Below are 21,165 nucleotides of genomic sequence, written 5' to 3' on the forward strand. Positions count from 1 at the left end.
TCTCTTCTAGAGGAAGCTGCCACGGCAGAGGCAGCTTTCGTGCATTCTAATTTGCTCATATACCCGCTCTGTCTTTACTTGTTTAAGCAAAATATTTAGTTTAACATTTGCAGTCATTAGAGCCTAAAAACACCATATTTTAAAACTAGATTTATTTGAGTTGTAAATTGTGAGAATCCTTTAAAAATACCTCAGCTCATTATCCTTTTATCTGTCTCTGTAGAAAAGATTTGAGACAGAGGCTTAAGAAAACATCTCTGGCTTTCAAGTCTCCTCCCGCTGCCCCCGTCACTGTTTCTGTCTGTCCGATACCTACCCTAGAGAGAAAAAAGACTATCAGTTTGCCAATTACAAGGAATTCAATTTCAAGAGTGACTTAAACATTCGATTTTATGCTACTTTTTTTTTTTCCTTTTCTAGGTAGTTTGAAGGCCAACTTCATCGACTTCTAGAATTGCTTTCAGGGGACAACTTTCAGATCCTTGTGAAGGAACAATGGTTAATTTAGGTTTTTCTTTCTTTTGGGGGAAAGGAGGGTGGGACTGAATAGGAAAGGTGATCTCAGGATACAAAATTCCAGACACCTTTCTTTGGGAATATCTCCATGGAAAAAAAAAAGAAATAAAAACTGCTTCCTGACAGCCTCTAAGAAAATGTGTGTATATAGATGAAAGAAGTCAATCTCCTGATTAGGTAAATTGCATTATTTTAGTAATACAGCACATTTGTCCTTAATTTCAAATAACCAAAAGATTTTTGTTTTGTAGTGCTAGAGGAAATAACAATAAGAAAAATCCAAGATGTAGCCCTCAGCACCTGCAGGAAGATTATCTATGCTGATGAAGTGAAATATTACTATGGCTAATAGAAAGTTACAAAACAGAAGACAGACAATAACGAGAGGCAATCAGGAAGCGAGAATGGCAGTTTTTTGTTTTTTTTTTTTTACAAGAGTCCATGATTTAAGATAGTGAATCTAGGCATTTTGTTCTGCTTTCTTTAAGGTCAATAATTGAACCATGAAGAGATTTTTAAACAGACTCGGTTGTAAACGATTTTGAAGTGTCTACCCTATGCCAATCACCGTGCTAAGTGCCTGGCATCCACTGTACAGCCTAGCACATATACTAGGCACTGTGGGGAATGCAAATGACCCACCAGACCTTTTCCACTCAACTGGGCAATGCTATGGCAAAACTCCTGAGAAAGCAAATCCAACCTCCGGATTGAGGGAACAAAAACAATGTGAACAGTGAGCTCTTTGAAAAGAAAACTGCTTCCCTATGGTAGAAAATAACGGGGAAGGGGGCCCATGCAGGGAGCCCAGCAAGCAGGGAAGGTGGGCCCTAGGGAGTGTGATATTACACAGGAACATAATGGGGTTGACTGCATACTTGTCTAATTACTGGAGCTATTAAAATCTCTATAATTTAGATTCAGGCAAAAAAAAAGGGGGGGGGCTTGTATAAACGCACACATGCTCCTGATTGAGTTTTATGAATCCACCCCTCTTGATTCTAAAAGGATACCATCCTGCTGTGTACATGTGGCTGCTAGACCTGAGTGACCTTCTCCCCCAGGCCTGCCCCTGCCCCCAGACTAGGGTACGCTGTTACTGTAATAAGCAGTTAGGTTAGATAAGGCGACGGGTGATGGGATCATCTATGTTGAAGTCAAATTATAATGCTTCGGTCAACGGATTTAATCTAAACCAAATGCTTTGGGATTCTGTAAGCTCAGGGAACAGAGGAAAATATAAGCTTTATATTTACCCAAGTTCAAACAGAGAGCAGACAGATTCCAGAAGCTCAGAGAGTGGTAGCAAAAAGTATGTGCATCTCCTAAGTTCAATCAAAGGAATAGTAGGATATACTTTGTACTCACTTCTTTTTTTTCTCTCTTTCCTGTGTATTTTGTTTTCTCTTGACACAAAGGAGGGTTATCTGTTTCATGCCCAACTGACATTGATCAAACAAATACTTAGTACATAATGGGTGCTCAATAAATAAATACTTCTAGAATGAATGAATGGACAATGGTTAGTATAGAGGTTTAGTGTCCTGGCTTTTAGTGTGAGGATTCACTCTGCCCTTTCTTAGCTGTAAGACCCCAGGCAGTTTACCTAACATTAGTGTCTCAGTTTCCAGATCCACAAAATGGAGCTAATAATACTTGTTGAGGACTAAACAGGTTAATGAATGTAAAGAACCGACATAGTGTCTGAAATGTAGAAGGTAGCTTCCTACCTAACATTTATTGCCTCTAGCACCTGTGCTCCTGCATACTGGGCAACACTTTCCCTCCTGACAACCCTGGTGGTGATGGTGGAGGTGATGGCAATTTCCTGAGGCCCTGAGAGATAAATTCAATAACATTTCAGAACACATCTCAAAATTTGTTACACTTTGCCTCTGTCAGAAGCCAGCATACCTAAAAGTTGAGAGTCTTCTGTTGAATCAGATAATATTTTCTAGTTTATATTCAGGACACAGAGAGGCTAGGTGAATTTCCCAAGATCACACAGCTTGATGAGTATAGCTGAGATGATTCCTTGTTTACTAACTCCGAGTCTACTGCTCTCTTCCCCAAACTATTTAAAAGAGTGCTTCCTAAAGTAGCAAATTACAGTTATTATCCTCTGCATGTGATATTTTTATATCACCATTCACTTATTCATTCCCATAACAAATATGTTTTGACAACTATATGCATTTAAATATCAATTTGTCTAGCTACTTCCTATCCCTATAAAACCAGTGTTCTTTCCTTCGTAACACCTATCAGTAGTTGTTATCTTACCTATTTTTTGTCTCCCTTTTTTTTTGACTGTGTGCCTTCACTAGGCCAGTAAAGTCCATGAGAGCTAAGACTCTTTCTCATTCAGCAATATAGCTGCAGCCCAAAAACAGTGCTAGCAGATCCCAGAAATTCCATATGTTACCTGAACAAATGATATAAATTTCCTCTAGATTTGGGGTATTCATTGATTCTTAAATTCTCGAGTGAACCACAATCATATAAAAGTATGTGATTACCACCGCTTTAAAATAATTTTGCTAACTTTCAACTGAAGGATCTGCTTCCCCCTTCTCTATTGAGGATCAGAGGGTCCCTTCTCCCCAACTTACATAGATGTCATGTAACCCCTCCCCTACTGGCTACCAGGCAGCTCTGAGCTATCTTGGGTTGTGCACATGAATTAAAGAAAGCTCATAATTTTGATGCATTAGGGCCCAGGGCGTGTTGGTTTCTCGTTTCTAGCATCTGAACACTCGCCTTCTTCATTTCACCATTAAAATTCTATAAAATAATAATACCTGAATTTGAATTCTAAGTCTGTAATCTCCTTTCTTTCCTCTATAATAGTACAATGGTACATAACTTCTTTTATATCTACATGAGATCATATGCCTAATTTGAAGATTATTCTTTTCTTTAGGAAAAATGATTTTTCCATGCTTTATCTCATCTGATGCTAAAAACAACTTTTGGCGGGTTGAAGGAAAGATTAGTATTCTCATTTCACAGTTGAGAAAAAAGATATGTCCCATGGGTGGTAAGAAGCACAGCCAGGGTTGAAACACGGCTTCTCATTTGATATTTAACAAAGATTTAATGAGCACCTACTGTGTTCCAGGCACCGTGCTGGGCTCTGGGAACAAAGCAGAGAACAGACAGAGCAGCTCTGGAGGCATCTTGGGCTCCTAAATCCAGTCCCTTTCTAATCTGAGAACTCTAGCCAAGGACAGAGACATTAAATCATAATCCAATAGATTTTTCATATAAAAATGCAACAATATTAAGGTGGCTTCTAAACAAATATCTCAAAGAGAATTAAAAGGCATTTTAACATCATTTCTGACAGAGTACAGTTAGTTTTGACATGATCAACTGAAGTATAGTCGTGACGCCTCGGAATAAAACGATCAGAAAGTTATCTGCATCTTTGGAAACATCACTCTCTTCTGCACAAGTGCATTAAAAGTACAGACAGCTGGAAGTTCCAATCCAGGGTGCTCTGTTTCTCTGCAGCCAGGGAGCAGTGATTTCCAGGCAGGCTCCAGACATCCAAGGCCACTCCTCTGCGGAGTCTCCACTATTGGGGCTGCTGGCTGCTGGGCCTGTCAGCGTTCCCTATTATTCTCCTGACAGACAAAAGAGAAACAGCATGTATTCCCTTCTGCCTATAAGAGTAGCAAGTAAAATGGTTTTGAGATTGTAAGAAATGTCGACTTAATTAGCTTTTTTTCTTCCAGGTAATAAGTGTTTTCTCCAAGGAATGCCCCAAATTAACAACACTGTTTGAAGTTTATATTTCCTTCTCTTTTCCCATTTAAGATTCACAGATGCAAAATTCATAGTCAGAGATGATAAAAAATCTTCGTGGTTTATTGTTTTTGAATATAACAAGAGAACATTACCACAGTGAAGCTTAGAATCTGTTTCATCTGACATATGTTTTGAAATCTTCCGTTGAGAGGTATAGATCCTAGGTCCCCTAAACATTATAAATTATGGAAATCAGAAATATCTTCCCTGGGGCACCTGGGTGGCTCAGTCAGTTAAGCATCCGACTTCGGCTCAGGTCATGATCTCATGGTTTGTGAGTTCAAGCCCTGCATCCAGCTCTATGCTGACACCTCCTTGCTTTGGATTCTGTCTCCTTCTCCCTGTCCCTCCCCACTCACGCTCTATCTCTCTCTCTCTCAAAAATAAACATTAAAATTTTTTTTTAAAAAGAAATATCTTCCCTTATATCAGAAGTTCTTTACAGATGTTCTTCAGGTTGGTCTGTGAACTCTGTGAAATTATATGAAAAAAAAAAAAGCTTTTTTTTTTTTTGTATGTGCACTTTGTAAGTTTATGGTTTTTCAAGATTCTCTAAGGTAGCATATGAATCAAAACAGTTTGAGAATTCCTTTACAAAGTCTGTTGAGGTTTTAAACATTGTCAATTCATATAGAAGTAATTTCACTTCATTTTTAGATTTTTTTTCAAACTTGGCATCTTAAACCAAAATGTATAATCATTAAAGATAATGTTTTAAGAATATAAGATGCCTAGTTTACACAATCACATTTATTTCATTTGCACAATTTTGAGAAGCGTTTCTTGTCTCTGAAGAGCAGAAAGGACTATTCAACTATAACTCGACTTAATTTGACTCTGAGCATGTAGCTCCTGAACAGCTGACTGAAATGAAAATCTATAAAGCAGATCCTCTGTTTCCACTGTTCTGTTGTAATTTCAGTTTGTGGTCTAGTACAAGAGTGGAAGAGAGCTGAATCTCAACTGCCCATTATGTTGCTCTGGCAGTGGGACTGCTGGGCATTATCACTGAGCCCTTATGGGTACAGCCCTGTCCCAAGTCAATAAAAACAAGGGTCCCTGCCCTCCAGGCACTTGCCGTCCAGTTGGGGAGACAAAATATGTGTTCAATATATATGCAACTTTTTCCAACAGGCCACTCTACAGACTGGAAAAACTAGACAATATATGCAAGATTTCACTGGAATATGAAGTCTCTATGGCTAATGCTGCCTTTGATTATATGTGTTCTTATTAATTTATAGATAGCTTGTAGCTGATTTATCAGTGTTGGTAATTTTTCAAAATCAGTCTATGAGAAATCAAGTTATTTTAAAAGATAAATTTTAGGACTAAATTTTTAAATGAACCACACAGATTTCTTTTATAAAAGGGTATTTTCCTAAATTTGAGTCTTCAGCAATCTGAGTAATTGGTCTTTCTGTCAGTCTTCTGATTACAGGTAGGTGAAGGAAGTTTTCTTTCCTATAAGACAGAAAAAAGAGAGAGAAATATATATATATATATATATATATATATACACATGAATGCACACATAAACTTATTTATACATACACATATATATGAAGTTCAGTAGAAGTTGCTATTTTGAAAATATTTATCAGAATAGGTGCATTAAAACTTGATAAGGTTTGTAAAATTTATAGAGGCATTCCCTTCAAGGCCTGATGTGAGTTATGAAATCTAATTTTGTTTTCATAGCTCTGTGATAAAATTTTATCAATGTTATAAAAAGGGGTCTTTACTAAGACTGACCGGAAATCTGAACTATCTGGCCAGGCAATAAAAACACATTCCTTAGCTGCAAAGTGTCAGACAAGCAAGGTGTAACTGAAATTGATCGATAAGTCTTCCTTTTACAGTTGAGTGCATTCACTTTACCTCATAGGATAATAGTTTTTTTTAATGGTTTTTCCATTAATATCAGACTTCAGTGTTAGTAAGAAACAAGAAAGACATAAAAGGGAGAGAGACATGCCATCAAGAAAGAATGCTGTGGTCTTTAATGGTAGAGCACTTGAGCTCAGAGGAAGTGCTTGTGTGGGTGAGGGGTGGGACATTTGTTTCTGACTGATATGGGTTGAATTGTGTCCCCCCCCTCCAAAAAAAATTCATATATCAAAATCCTAGCCCTCAGTATCTCAGAATGTGTTCTTATTTGGAAATAGGGTCTTTGCAGATGTAATTAGTTAAGATGAGGTCATACTGGAGTAGGGTGGGCCCCTAACCCAATAAGACTGGTGTCTTTATAAAAGGGGGACATTTGGACAAGGATAGGCACACAGGGAGAATGTCATGTAAACAGGAAGGCAGAGATTGGGGTGACGATTCTACTCAAGGAACACCTAAGATTTCTTGGAAACCACCAGCTGCTGGGACAGAGGTATGGAACAGATCATTCCCTTGTACTCTAGAGAAGGAACCAAACCTGCTGCCAACTTGATCTTGGACTTCTAGCTTCTAAAACTGTGAGACAATAAATTTCTGTTGTTTAAATCACCTAACTTGTGGTACTTTGCTACAGCAGCCTTAGCAACTAATACATAAGTGAATACAGCCATTGGGGTAGAGAGGTGAGACCCGAGATGATTTGCTATGTCCTGAAGAGTAGGTGAGGGCCGCTCCCATGCATATGGCAGTGCCCCACCTACCTTGGGTCAGACATCCAAGTGTAGCTTACTTTGCCTAACTTAGTTGCCATCAGGGAAATCTCCCAAACAGGCAGTGACTAAACCACAGAATTACTCATTGAAGGCATCCAGTGAACTCAGTTTCATAATTCCTAATGCCAGTAACCTGCAATTTCTACAGGCTTTGAGGTTAGGCAAATCCAGGTCCAAATCCCAGTTCTGCCACTTATTGGCTGGTGGCTTTTTTGTTATTTATTATTATCATTATTTTAAAATTTTAATTCAAATATAGTTAACATACAATGTTATATTAGTTTCGGGTGTACAATATAGTGATTCAACAATTCCATACATCACCAGTGCTCATCACAAGTGCACTCCTTAATTCCCATCACCTATATCACCTACTCCACCCCCACCTGCTTTGGGCAAGGTATTTCGTCTCTCATAAGCTCAGCTTCCTCATTTGTATAATTCAAAAGTAGAAGTAGAGAAAATATCTACTTCCAAGAGTGCTCATGAGTATGGAGTTAAACAGATGACAACAACAGTGTACCAACATGGTACCTGGCATGTATAGACATTCTACCAGCATTAGTACCCTTCCCCTTCAACATTTATGATCTTATTGATCTGTATACCAAAAGACTTGTCCAACCGTGCAGGAGGCAAGACTCAATTCAGACCTTTGATACCAAGTCCAAAAATCTTTCCCCAGAAGGAACCATCTCCAGTCCTTGGCCACCACTAAGCTGTGCCGTGGCCTCCTCTGTTGCTCTAGTGAAATCTGGATTGGGCTTCTGAAGGTGACGATGATCTGGATGCAGGTTCTAGTGAACACCTGTAACAAGCCTTATCGAGGAGATGGATAGGTTTCCTGGGTCAGCTAGAATTCTAGCTGTTATAACTCTTGTTGTATCTCACTATGGAATCAGAATCAGACTTTAAAAGCTGAGTGGAACTGTAGAGATACAAGAGTCTACTTTCCTCGTTTTATAGAAGAGGAAGCAGCAGTTCAGATGGGCCTTCGGCCAGTTAGCATGGAATTGAATGGTCTAATGTTCTTTCCATTCTATTATGTTCCCAGTAATCACAGTGTTAGCCCAGGAATGGAAGGACCAGAATCGATCCAAGGCTATGTAAAATATTCTCAGAGTAAACCTTTGCCATTGAAGAGAAATGTGTCTTTAGTGGAATCAAGGTCTTTCCTAGCTCAATCATGCTTAGACCAAACAAGGTGAAAGTAGATTTCAAAATGGTGCTGCAACTGGCATTTAGTAAAGGGGTGGGGACCCGTCGGTGCTTTTTAGTACCTACTCTGGAGGAAACGAAGTTTGCTCATCTCAGCCCCAGCACCTAGCAGCCCCTGAGGGAGCCCATGGCTGTTTCAGAGCAAGCAGAGGAGGTGAGGAGCAGTGACCCTTGTTTGGAAATCTCCTAAGTTGGCTGACTCCCATTTACATGCTGTTTCTGGCAACAGAGATCAGTCTGGGTCACTTCTATGTCACTGAGTAAATATGCTGGAAATTATTACTATTTCAGACAAATGTTTAACTATTCTCAGATTATCTATGACACCACAGGCCAAAGTCACAGCAATCTAACCTGGGAGTGAGTTTACTTTACTTTGTGATTTATGGAATGAGAATTCTAGGCGCTCTATGGGACTAATTTAATACGAAACATTCAGGGACTAATTTAATACGAAACATTCAGATGTCTGTCTTATAATGCCATTCATCTTTCCTTAGCCTGCCTGCACCAGGGGGCATGTGGTTCAGAGAGCAGGCTCTCCCTTCTCAGCCACAAATCATCACACTTGTGAAAGGGGGTGACGGGTCTTCTCTTCCAAGTCAGTCTGCCTGTGGCAAAGGCAGCCGAGCAGTTAAGGATGCATTTGGGCACTGATGACAGAAGAGTGTTTTCTATTCCACCAGACTTTAGGAGCATTTTGAAAGTTACGGCTGGCAAAGAAGGGATGATGATCAACCTTGCTTTGGTTTGTCTTAAGATGAAGGAAATTGAGTCAAGCTACACTGTCTTATCAACAAGTACAAGATTTGCTTTATAAGAAGTTTATGTGATATTTTATGGATTGATGTGGCAATGCATGTCTTGGCTCAGGCTGCTACAACTAAGTATCATAGGCTTATAAACAATAGAAATTTATTTCTCACATGTCTGGAGCCAGGATGTGTGAGATCAGAGTGCCAGCATGGTCACATTCTGGTGAGAGCCCTCTTCTGGGTTGTAGACTACTGACTTCTCATTTTATCTTCATAGGACAGAAAGCAGAGCAGATGAAGGAAACTCTTCTGTGACTTTTACAAGGGCACAAATTCCATTCATGAGGGCTCCCTCCTTATGACTTCATCTGCTCCTAATTACCTCCTAATACCATCATATTGAGGCACGGGATTTCAACTCATGAACTTTGCGGGGGGGCACTCAGTCCAAAGCAGTGCATATGAGAAGAAAGTTCTACAAAAAGTCAAACTCCGCTTCAATGTGTATATTAAAAATCATGTTTTTGGGGCGTCTGGATGGCTCAGTTGGTTAAGCATCTAACTTCGGCTCATGTCATGATCTCATGGTTCAGGAGTTCGAGCCCCACGTTGGGCTCTGTGTTGACAGTTCAGAGACTAGAGCCTGTTTCAGATTCTGTGTCTCCTTCTCTCTCTCTGCCCCTCCCCCACTCACATGCTGTCTCTCTCTCAAAAAGAAATAAACTTTAAGATTTTTTTTTTTAAAAAGCAGGTTTTTAACCAATCGATTACTCTAAATCTTACATTCATTCAACAAATATTCTTTAATGCCTGCTGTATAGCAGGAGATATTCAGTCTCTGGGAACACAGATGTGAACAAGTCTGGCTTACTTTCAAGGAGCTTAGAAACCAGTGGGAGAAAAAATACATCAACAGTAATAAGTGATAAGCAAAGGGGGCAGAGGGAGCACATGGAAGGAAGTTTCTAATAGAGATGGGTGTGGGGAGTGATAAAGAATGATTCCCCAAAAAAAGCTGTAGGAGGAGAATGGACAAAGGTATGGAAGTAAGAGGAAAGACATAATTTGGGGGCAACTGAGGGAATGTTTAGGAGGAGTCGGGTGCAGATCTCTGTGAGCAAAGAGTGAGAAAACAGAGGCTGCAGGGCGAGTTGGACATAATATTCCCAAGGGCAATGAGTAACTTGGGGAGGAGTGTGCTCTTTACTTTCATGATTAGGGTTGGGGGGGGTGGCGGGTGGAAATTTTAAGGTTTTAAGCAAGAGCGTAACATGATATGATTTTCATTTTCGAAAGATCATTCTGGCTATGACATGGATAAAGAATTGGAGAGGAGGGGGTTACCTAGGTGGCTCAGTCGGTTAAGCATCCAACTCTTGATTTCAGCTCAGGCTATGATCTCAAGGTTCATAAGCTCGAACCCCACATCAGGCTCTGCACTGACAGTGTGGAGTCTGTTTGGGATTCTCTCTCTCTCTCTCTCTCTCTTTTGCTCTCAAAATAAATAAATAAACTTAAAAAAAAAGAATTGGAGAGGAGGAAGCCTGGGGCTGTACAATGACTGGTTAAAAAATCATCAGGATTATCCATGTGAGCAACGCAGTGGCCTAAAGTAAAATAATGTAAGTAAGCAACTTCGAAAGACTTAAAAATCCCACAAATGAATCCCTTTTCCCTTCACAACAACACTTGGAAATTGGTGTAATGAAAATTGTCCTTTGTTGTTGAGTCATTCATTTCCTGAGCAAAGACCTGGAGTGCAGGGTCCTGGAGTACTGTTACGTGCAGCTGCTGCCTTCTGCCTCATGGCTGGTGAGAGCTCCTCTCTCCAAAGCCTCTTAAATACACAGCTTTAGCTCCATATAGAGTTTGGCCCATATCAACTTTTTCATGGGAACTAGGCATTATCTAGCAGATAATACTACTCCATGGGTGTCCTGGAGCACAACAAGGATTTATGACTCAAACACAGCAGACCCCTGTCAAGCCCACTAAGCAGAACTCACATTTCAACACTGAGAAAGTTGCTAGCCAGGTTCGCCTTGCAGAGTGGAGAGAGGGAGAGAAATCATAATAAAAATTAAAGTCCACAGTGGAATTCAGCCTATCAAAACGATTTCATGAAACAAGAGGCAAGGCAAGGTCTGATAAGGGTTTGGCATTCTGAATTGATCTGGAAAACTTGCCTGGATGCCCAAGTGCCTTGAGTTTTGGGTGCCAGGGTATCCTGGCAAGATCCACTTCCTCAAACAGACTTGACTGTATTCAGAAGTGTAACTTGTGAGTCCAGCTGGTATCCATCCTGATACTGTAACTGAAGTCACAGATTCCAACCTCAAGTTTGTGTTGCCTGTATAGCAAAGATCACCCTGTCAAAGGCCAATTTTGAGGAGGCACCCAAGGGAAAGCCTCTCAATGACTAAAGAGAAATAGTGACAGCCTAGATAATTCCATTGCTAATTTCATCCCTCAGTGGTGAAGAGAGAAAAGGAGCATAACAATGGCAGAAATATGGTCGATACTGAAAATGCCACGGAGCCCTGAATGCCAGCCATGTCCACAGCTTCCTGAGGAATTCAACCCACACTGTTGCTTAAACAGGCAAGCTGTGCTTTGTATCATGTAATCCCTGACATCCCAATCTAAAGGAATGAGTAAAAGGCAGCTATTGGCTGACCTCCAGCCATTTAGTCTTCCATTAGAAGACACAATGAAAGTAATTCAGATGGTAGAGTGGCTCTGGAGCCAAAAGAAATATAAAGAGAAGGCAGGAAACAGGAGCCTCAAAGCAGCAGAGGCCATGAACAGGCAAGTGAGCATCTCAGTGTAGAGAAGAGCCTGCAAAGAAGTAGAAAATTCACAGCAGAAGAAAGAAGACCAAGAAACAATGAAGTCAAGAGCAGGAATGGCAGATTACTGGGTGGCCATTTGGACAAAGATAGGTCACGCTTCTTTTTTTCAATTTTAATTTTTTCACAGCATGTGTTCATGAGCGTGCACATGGGGAAGGAAAGAGGGGAGGGAGAGAGAGAAAATTCCAAGTGGGCTCCATGCTCAGCGTGGAGCCCCGTGTGGAGCTTGATCCCACAACCCTGGGATCATGACCTGACTTGAAATCAAGAGTCGGACACTCAACGGACTGAGCCACCCAGGTGCACCCATGCATCTAGAACAGAGACCACCATGAAGATTGTGTGTCGGGCTTCCCTGTGCACTCTCACTTCCTTGTTAATCCTTCCAACAAACCTCCACCACTGGAGGTAAATTGAGTATGTCTCTGTAATTTGTAACCTAAGTAAGCTTAATTTATTACACAATATCTAATCATCTTTAATGTTAACTTCCTTTTAATCACTTCCCACTGCGCTCAGAAAAGAAAAATCCAAACTCCTTAACATGACTTATAAGGCTGTCCACAATCTGGTTCATGCCCACACCTCTCACCTCACCTTGTGCCTATTAATCCAACATTCTAGCCCTCTGCACTATCCAAGTAGCACCATACCTTTGCATGCCCAGCAGCCAGAACAGAACAGAGAGTGCCTGGCTATATATATATATATATATATATATATATATATGAATTTGCTCTTTGAAAAACTAATTTTCTTTGTATTTTCTGTCTTCTAAGGAAAATGTCTGTCTCCCAGCCTATACGGATTTCAATTAGGGAACAAGAGAACTATCTTAAAAATTAGTTTTTCTAAGAGCACTTATTATTGAACTGAAATAATATCCTGTGGAATTTCACACTCTTAGACGAGCCTGCCAGGGATGTCGGTGGCTCAGCCTTCCGCATTAACTAGACTTAGAGCAAACATAAAGAGGTTTGGCCTCCCCACCAATAAGCAGCTCCTTCAGTGGGGAAAAGGTCACTTCGGCAAATAGGACCCCATCCTTGTTCTAAAGTGCTCTCTCTTTGTACATACAAAAATGCAGAAGAAAACTCAAGAGGCTTGCTATTCGTCCCCACCCCCAAAATTACTCTGCCCCTCGATATGTGCACCATAGCACTGACATTATTCCCGCGACCTTTAAAATAGCAAGATGTTATCAGCACTGAAGGCAGCTTAATTAACATGGGAAGCTTCACTACCTCAGACTCACTTGTTTTGCCTCTAATGTCTGGGTCCTGGTTACACTCTCTGGGTGGATAGTCTTGACCCAAGATTATTTCCATTATTTCGTAAGGAAGTAGTGATAAGAAAACATGAGGACATTCAGATTAAAGCCCTCACTCACACAGCAAGTGCTTCTTTGCCTTCATCCTCTGGTGTTCTTGACACTGGTCCTTGGCTTGAGCCACGCCCAGCTGACACAGAAGTCCTGGCCAAGTTTCTCCCGGTGTGGTCAGCCAACTGCTCTCCATCCCTGGGGCCTATTAAGTGCAGACTTCCTGACCCACCTCAGGCATACAGAATAAGAACCTCTGTGATCAGCCTGACACTGGGCTTTATCAAGCTCTCCAGGTCATTCTTGTGCACATTAAACTTTGAGAATCATACTAAGGAAGCATCCCTGCTGATCCACAAATTGCTCTAGAAAGGATTGTTTTAAAATAAAAGATGGAATTCAAGGGCCCTTAGATGAGAAAAGCAGGGAAGACTGAGGAGAGAAGAACAACAGGCAACGAGAAAGAAGAAAGGAAGGAAGAATGGAAAGAAGTGGAAATGAAGAGAGAGAGATGTAATCAAATCTCATCTTTTTGGGGGCACCAACCCTAGAAGTTCTGGGAGATTCCCTCCTCTCTTCCTTTCCGGTCTAGCACAGTCTGCAGGGTCATTTATGCCTTTTGGAATTTTTTTTTAAACCCAGCTGCTGCTGGTGGTATGGAGAGTCTGACTGCCCAGCTATCTCAGTTGGTCTGACACAGGTGACATTCGAAACTTCTAGGATGGAAAAGCCAGGACCCAATGGATCCAGTGATTGACTGAAACTTATATCTACAGGACTACAGCAGACGATGAGTGATTGCACATCCAATTCAGAATCACCATTGTACTTGCCATATAAATATAATTTTCCATCTTGTTTCTTTCTCCCTCCCCCAACCCAGCTGCAGCATGGGCAGAAGCACTTCCTCTCCCCTCATATATTTCTATTTGCACATATGGTACAGGGTGACAGCCTATTGATAGTTTATATTACAGACTCACAGAATTAGAAAATACTATAGCTGGCAGCAGACACCCACCACACAGCCATGTTATACAGTTGGGCCATTTGCTCCCATCAGCACTTAACCTGAATGGCAGTCTTTGTCCACCTTCTTTGCAGTTGCTAAGGCCAAGCGGCCCAAGCCGTGCCACTTATGCAGAATTTTAGTTCACTGCATTGAAAAGAAAACGGCTGTTCTTTCTGCCCACCTAGCCTTAGGAGGGGTTGAAATGTGCTCAGAGGCAAGAGGGAACTGGAGCCATTGGTTTAATAAAAACAATTGAGGATCACCAATGGGTCCAAATTCCATTTAACTGAGGACATTTGCATCTGATTTGTGATGACCTAGAATAACACAGATCTGTGGGTTTTGATTGCTCTCTTCCAAATGATGCCAGAAAGAAAAAAATAAAACAAAAAAAGCTGCTGCCTCGGTAAATCACAAATCTCAATGACACTCAGCACACCTGGGCTATTATTAAAGATTAGTTCATAAACACAGCAATAGCCACTAGCTACAATTTCTAAGTGATTCTTTGGTAAAGGGAACAAATTTATCTTTACCTTTTTGTTGTTTTTTGCTTTGCTTTCTTAATCCACACACACACAAAAATTTAGTTACTAAGAAAATCAAGAGAGAAATGGAAATTCAGGTTATTGCTCTACAAAATGACCTTTGCATTTTGAATCATTACTAATGTGTCCTGTTTTGCAAAACTGACATAAGTACCCAGATAGATGTTTCTTATTTATAAAACACTTCCAGTTAATCTCAAAATGTTTGTCAAACTTTCAGGCATGTTACTTTTAGTCACCTGGCTTAGAAACATGAAATTTCACCCCAACACTTCATCAGGCAACAAAAGCTAGGGATGGGGCAAAAATATCCAGAAAAGTCCTCCTGAGGACAATCACAAATGCTGGTACACTGTTGATTAACATCTGGATCACCTTAAGGGTGTTTTGTGAACCAGCAGGAAATAAATTTCGAGAAGGCCATGGACTGGAGGATGGTTGTTTTAGTATTTAATAATAAATGGTTTCCAGTTGATAGGAAAATATTGAAATGTGACTTATATATACGAAGCTGATTCAAATTTGATAAACATGTCCCCAAAGGAAATTACTGGGTTTATTAAAAGCCTAGGAAGGCCGAACAGAATTGCAATAGTCTTATCCTATAGTCCTTGCCGAGGTGGAGTAACCACTCCCCAGTCCACCTTCTGGCCAACTAAGAAGGAAGGTCAATAATAAGGAAAGAGCAGGGCTGTTCTCAGTCTTCGTTAAAAGTAGCTATGAACTGCCAAGCTACTCTGTGCAAGCCGTCGTCCACAAAGTAAGTGTCACTGCCTTGCTGGTAAAATGTGATGTGTTGATGACTGTTATATTACATCTAAAATCCCATTTACTGGTAATAGAAAAGTTCAGTTAAAGAGTTTTGCCTTATGTCTCCTGGTGCTTGATAGAGCGTTGTGTGATATTGCCAATTTTCGCTTCAGGCGTATTCACATGCAACAGTGAAAACTTCACAAGAATTTGCACATTTGATCCAGGGTGAAATCATGCCATTTTCATAGCAAATCAACTACTCTTTGGCAGAAAAATGATAGGTACTTTTGCACCTAGAGAAATGCCTTTGTTTTCAAGGAATTTTGAAAAAATAAAAAATGAAAAGTTCTGTGTCTATGGGAATTGTGATCCAATCATTCTAAGCAGAAGCCCAGCAGGTAAGAATCCTGTTGTCCCGCTTTCTGACCTGGAGCATGTTCCTTAACCTTTCTTATTTTGACTTTCTTGTTAAAAAAAGAAAAAGAAAAATGGGGGTCACATGCAATCTTTTTTCCTATGTGTCACAAAGCTGTTCTGGGATGCCTTCACATCTCTAACATCGTACAACAGTGTCTGCAAAAGGGCAAATTGCTGTGGATGTAACATGTGAAATTTCACCTCAATGTGCTCTCCTTTTAGTGGTGTTGGAAGCAGCAGGAATTTATTCATGCAGCCCCACTGATTTGCAGACTGGGAGTAAATACTAGGCCTTTTGCAATGATTACCAAGAGCCCCCTTCAGTAGACATGATCTACTGCATTACATTAAAGTGGTGGATTGAGGAGGGAGCCAGCTGAGCCCTTCTGTACACACCTAGCCAGGTTGCAATTGATATTCAGACAGAGCTGTGAGTGGCTTTCAAAGCAAGAGAGAGAACATTTCTCTTGAAATTTTCTACCAGGACCGTAAAACAAACTCTGATTTGTCACTGCTATTAAAAAAAAGAGAGAGAGAGAGATTCTTTCTTCATTGCAGGAAGAAATTAATAGGTAAGTTTTTCTCTTCCTGTAGTATTGCTACTTAAGATTGCTGAGAATCTCCCTTGATGCCTTAAAAAGAAATCCTCACGTGACTTTTCTTTTTAACAGTGCATACAACCTTTCTCTAAGTTCTGAGGACTGAGGACTGAGGACACAGTCTACGGCTTTCGGTTACTGAGCTTAGTCCGGAATAGCCAGCTTCATTTTTGTGAACAACATGTAGCTGTGCCCCATAAAGACTGCTGCTTGCTACCACAGGCCAAACTGAAGGGAAACTGGAGAAGGAGACATCGATTCATGTGCTGTTCAGTGGCCACCAGCCGTTTCATTTTTATTCAGTAAATGCAGGATTTTAACACAGAAAATAAGGTGGTTGAACCAGAAAAATGTCAGTTTGGGTCAAATTTAGTGTTAGATGGTCAAACAACCTATTTTATTACCAAATTACACACACACACACACACACACATAATACTTGACCCCACAAAATTATATATATAAATACACACACAATATATATAGACACATAAAATATTACTTGACCCCACCAAATTATTTTTAAATAATAATAGTAGTTTCCCTTTTTTTTCTGAGAGAAAACACATCTAAGATAGTTATTTTACTGGCATTATTTTGTCTAGGTTTGTTGCCTTTCCAAGAACACATTTGAGGCAGCAAATGCCATTCTATGCAAGATGTAGAGGGTAGCAACTTTTTTAAAAGATACTATACAAAATTAAAAAGGATAAGTAATTGTTACGTCATAGAAAGCATATGAGCATATGAGTGTATACACATATGTTACCCCAGCAAAATACAGCACAAAATATGATGGCTCTGATAGAAATGAACTGTGTGGCTGTACCGGAAATTGCAGCTTTTCAGATCGTGACACCACAATGTTTGTGGCTTGAGGGCCCTGCTGCCTTCGGATTCTGGCATAATTTGCTCTGATCTCCATCCGTTGCTTTAATTCTGTTAAAAAGATTATTTTGAGAGACATGTCAATGTATTTATAGAAAGTAATTAAAAGTCCAAGATGATGAAAAACTCAAAAATCCTTCAGAAATCCTTGACTCCCACGCTGGACTCTCTCATTACACACTTGACTTGCTTATCACATCAGAGACGTGCTAACATTCTCTGGATTTCTACAGAATGGCAGTTCTGGAGAGGGCTTCCTTCCAGGCTTTGTAAAAAGCCTGAATTGGAGGCTAACCTGGGAGTGGTCTAGAAATTGAACCCACTGAAAAGACAGTAAACACAGCAGTGAGAACAGTGCTCCAAGTTGATGACAAATGGCATAAAGCACTCTTTTACTTTCGTTGGGGGGGGTCTGTGTGAAAGAAACCATTCTAACAGCATATGATTTGTTTTGCCAAAACAAATCTATTTTTCAAAAACCCAGTGTGATTCTTGATGACTTTCACATGATAAATGTTTTTATATTACAGTACATAAAATAAGTTATTGTAGAGTGTTTACTTTTTTGAAACTCCCAGACTGCCTTATTTTCTACCATATACTTAAGCCAGTAGGCCACAGCAAAATTTTGAGTGTAATGATTGTTTAAGTGTACGTTCATAAGTATATCTGCCTATATAGAGATATATAGATATATAGATAGATATAGATATAGATATAGATATAGATATAGATACACAAGTGGCATTTCTTTCTTTTTTTTAAAGCATTCTGAGTATTTAATAATATATTCTACTTAATGATTATTTCTAACTTAATTATATCAGGAAAAACAATAAATGGCAACTTACATATAGTAAAATAAGTTTCTAAAGAACACTTAAATTAAACTCCGCTACCAGTTAGGTTTCCTAGAAAATACATCACCCTTTGAGACACTTAAGACAATTGGGAAAAACCACTAATCTCTTCATCATGAAGGTGAAAATATGAAGATGAAGTATGGGAACCTACGTCCAGAGGAAAAGAATCAACTTTCACACCATAGTGATCTATGTGGATATACATAATTGATGATACAAAAAAGAAAAATGTTTGTCTACATAGCCTTGTCAAAGGTCCAGAGAACTAACATGGAGAAACTGGTAGGGAAAGTAACATTTGCATTTCCTGTTTTCTCTCTTTCCTTCAGCTTTTACGGGTAACAAGCTTGCTTCTGGGAAGGGGCCCTACATTTCTCTCTGTGTTTTGGATACCTGTTTGGCCAGGTTGCCCTAGCTTTATTTCTCATAAAGGCCCAATGAACACAGTGAAGCCAGGAGGATAGGGGCCAGGTAACAGAAGACAATCCCAAGAGTATGAAAGATTGAGCATAAACAATGAAGAAACTGGAAAAGTACCTTCTACTGTACCACTCGTTTGTTTACTATTCAAGTGCACTGTAATATTTCAAGTGTGTTCATATACTTAATTAGATCAAAAACTCTTTCAGGGAGGGAACCCTGGCTTATATTTCTTTTACAGGGCTGGGCAGTTTGCGAACACAGAAAGCTATCAGCTAATACTAATGACAAGAACCCCAAATTATTCTTCTAAGTAACCACATAGTGGGGTCTCCAAGAGCTGGGGTGAGAGGTAATAGTGAGTGATAGGGACAGGGGCATACAAAGAATACGATTGAAACCTCTTCCTCGATGTTGGGTGGTGCTGGAGGAATATTTGTGGAATACCTCAGAACAGTGATAGGCATCCCAATAAATCCTTGTCTTCCTGCATTTCAGTCTTCATTCCTATACTTTTGTTCTGGGCTAAATGTAAAGATATGATTGCAACTGTTTTAAAAGTTTTTGGTTTGTGTACTTTACATATAATAATAATAATAATTTTATGGTGACTTTAAAAAGAAATAATCTAGTATTACTTATTTTAGGGATCCCAGGTAATTCATTTCCTAATGTTTTGATTTCCTTTAAAGTGATATCATGTTCTTCAGAATTCCTGAAAATTATGCCTTTGTTAATGTATAGCTAACCCCTGCAAGGGGCTTTAAATTCCTCAGGCTGGGACACCTGGATGGCTTAGTCGGTTGAGTGTCCGACTTCAGCTCAGGTCATGATCTCACAGTTCGTGAGTTTGAGCTTCGTGTTGGGCTCTGTGCTACCTGCTTCAGATCCTGTGTCTCCCTCTCTCTCTGTGGTCCCTCCCCAACTCATGCTCTGTCTCTCTCTCTCTCAAAAAATAAACATTAGAAAAAAATTTTTAAAAATTCTTCAGGCAAACAGGATTAAGAGCAAGAATTGGTTTAATAACATATATGTATTCTTTTCCATTGGTATCACTTAGAAAAGAAAATTAGCAAAGAATAGATAAAATAATAAAATGAGCATATATTTACTTACTACTAAAAAAAAGAGTTCTGCAAACTGTAGTCGCTATTTAATAAGCCATTAAGTTTTAAATAACTTGAAAGTAGGAAGTCAACAGAGCCTCACTTTCCTCAGGGTTCATGCTAAGGGAATACCTTCAAATGAGGCCATTTAGAATTTCTGCAAATAAGCCCCTTGGATAAGGCTCAAGACTAACAGAACTCTGATTGAATTCTTGAGTGCAAATGGTGTCAACAGTGAATTTCCAGAACAGAAGTATAACTGGAGTAGAAAAGGGTGGATCCAGAAGATAATTATTAAAAATCATCATGATGGGATATAAAATTCAGAAAGTAAGCTCTTTGACGAAAAGACAAGATGGTTTAATTCTTCAAAAACTTGATGGAAAAGAAACTGTCACCCATACTCTTTTGGGTTATAAAGCCACGTCCTGTGGATACGCAGATGACCATGTCTCTCTCTATGTCATCCCACGAGTAAATTGGTTCTCCATCCGGGGTGTGCAGTGTTCTGGCTGGGTGGACCATTTTGAGACGAGAGGAACAGTCATCCAGCAGCTGAAATACAAAGGGACAGAGATATTAGAATATGAAACGTCACAACATTATGAAGTCTTAAAGAATCAACTCCTTTAGGAGAACTATTCTCCCAGTTTGAATATTTATTTTACTTGTGGTTATTAGAGAGTTATAGAAGGAAAAATAGCATATAAAATGTTTCCAAATATGGGAAAAATAGCATATAAAATGTTTCCAAAGTGCTTTCACAATGAGGAACTTCTGTGCTCTTACTGGATTTTTTCCTTGTGGTTCTCTATTTTCCCATGTGGAAGAAGACTTCTTGCTGCTTAAGAAATGCCTAAATATGAAAGGCCCTGGCTTGAGAATCTCAACTTGTCACAATAGCTGAAAATATTTTTTTTTTCAACAAGCAAGAAACTAGAAGACAAAAGCACTGACCCAGAAGTGAGGAGACCCGGGCCTTCGGCCTCTTCTGACCTCAGACCAGTCAGGCAACCTCTCTATGAAAACAGTATCTTCAACTATAAAATCAAAGTTTTGGTTTAAGACCTCTTTGATTCTATGATTAGAAAGTCTTCTTTTTCTTTTTAACTTGAAAAATTTAAAAGTGATCTGTAAGGGCCTTAGTCAGTTTTTCTCAGTTTTCCTAGAAATATTCATAAAAATACATGTACAGATGCAGAGTGTCAACAGTATTAGAAAGATTAGTCAACATGTTGCCAGACCCCTAAGGGCAATTCCATGAAAGTGTGAATAAGACTTTAAGACAGAATAATAAAAGCAAGTAAGGGGAAAATTAGAGGTTTCTACACACTTGAGTGCATGATTTTTACCTAACACTTGTTCCTCCAAAATGCAGGAGCCAGGTCCACATGAGCCCTAAATCATAACCAATACATCCA

The 21,165-nt window shown here is 39.6% G+C and overlaps 1 protein-coding gene across 2 annotated transcripts in view; it reads right to left on the bottom strand.

Moving 5' to 3' along the window:
- Nucleotides 1-4,689: 4,689 nt before the first annotated feature.
- Nucleotides 4,690-21,165, bottom strand: part of DCDC1 (doublecortin domain containing 1) — a 490,317-nt gene continuing 473,841 nt past the window's right edge. For both annotated transcript variants that reach the window (XM_042959037.1, XM_042959036.1), the window contains 3 exons: nucleotides 20,149-20,299; nucleotides 17,297-17,406; nucleotides 4,690-5,793 (listed from right to left, as the gene is read on the bottom strand). In XM_042959037.1, coding sequence (XP_042814971.1) covers nucleotides 5,725-5,793; nucleotides 17,297-17,406; nucleotides 20,149-20,299 — 330 coding nt within the window. In that variant the 3' untranslated portion in view covers nucleotides 4,690-5,724. The remainder of the gene's footprint in view (nucleotides 5,794-17,296; nucleotides 17,407-20,148; nucleotides 20,300-21,165) is intronic.

This window comes from Panthera tigris, chromosome D1, assembly GCF_018350195.1.
Source record: "Panthera tigris isolate Pti1 chromosome D1, P.tigris_Pti1_mat1.1, whole genome shotgun sequence".
In the NCBI taxonomy this organism is placed as follows: Eukaryota; Metazoa; Chordata; class Mammalia; order Carnivora; family Felidae; genus Panthera; species Panthera tigris.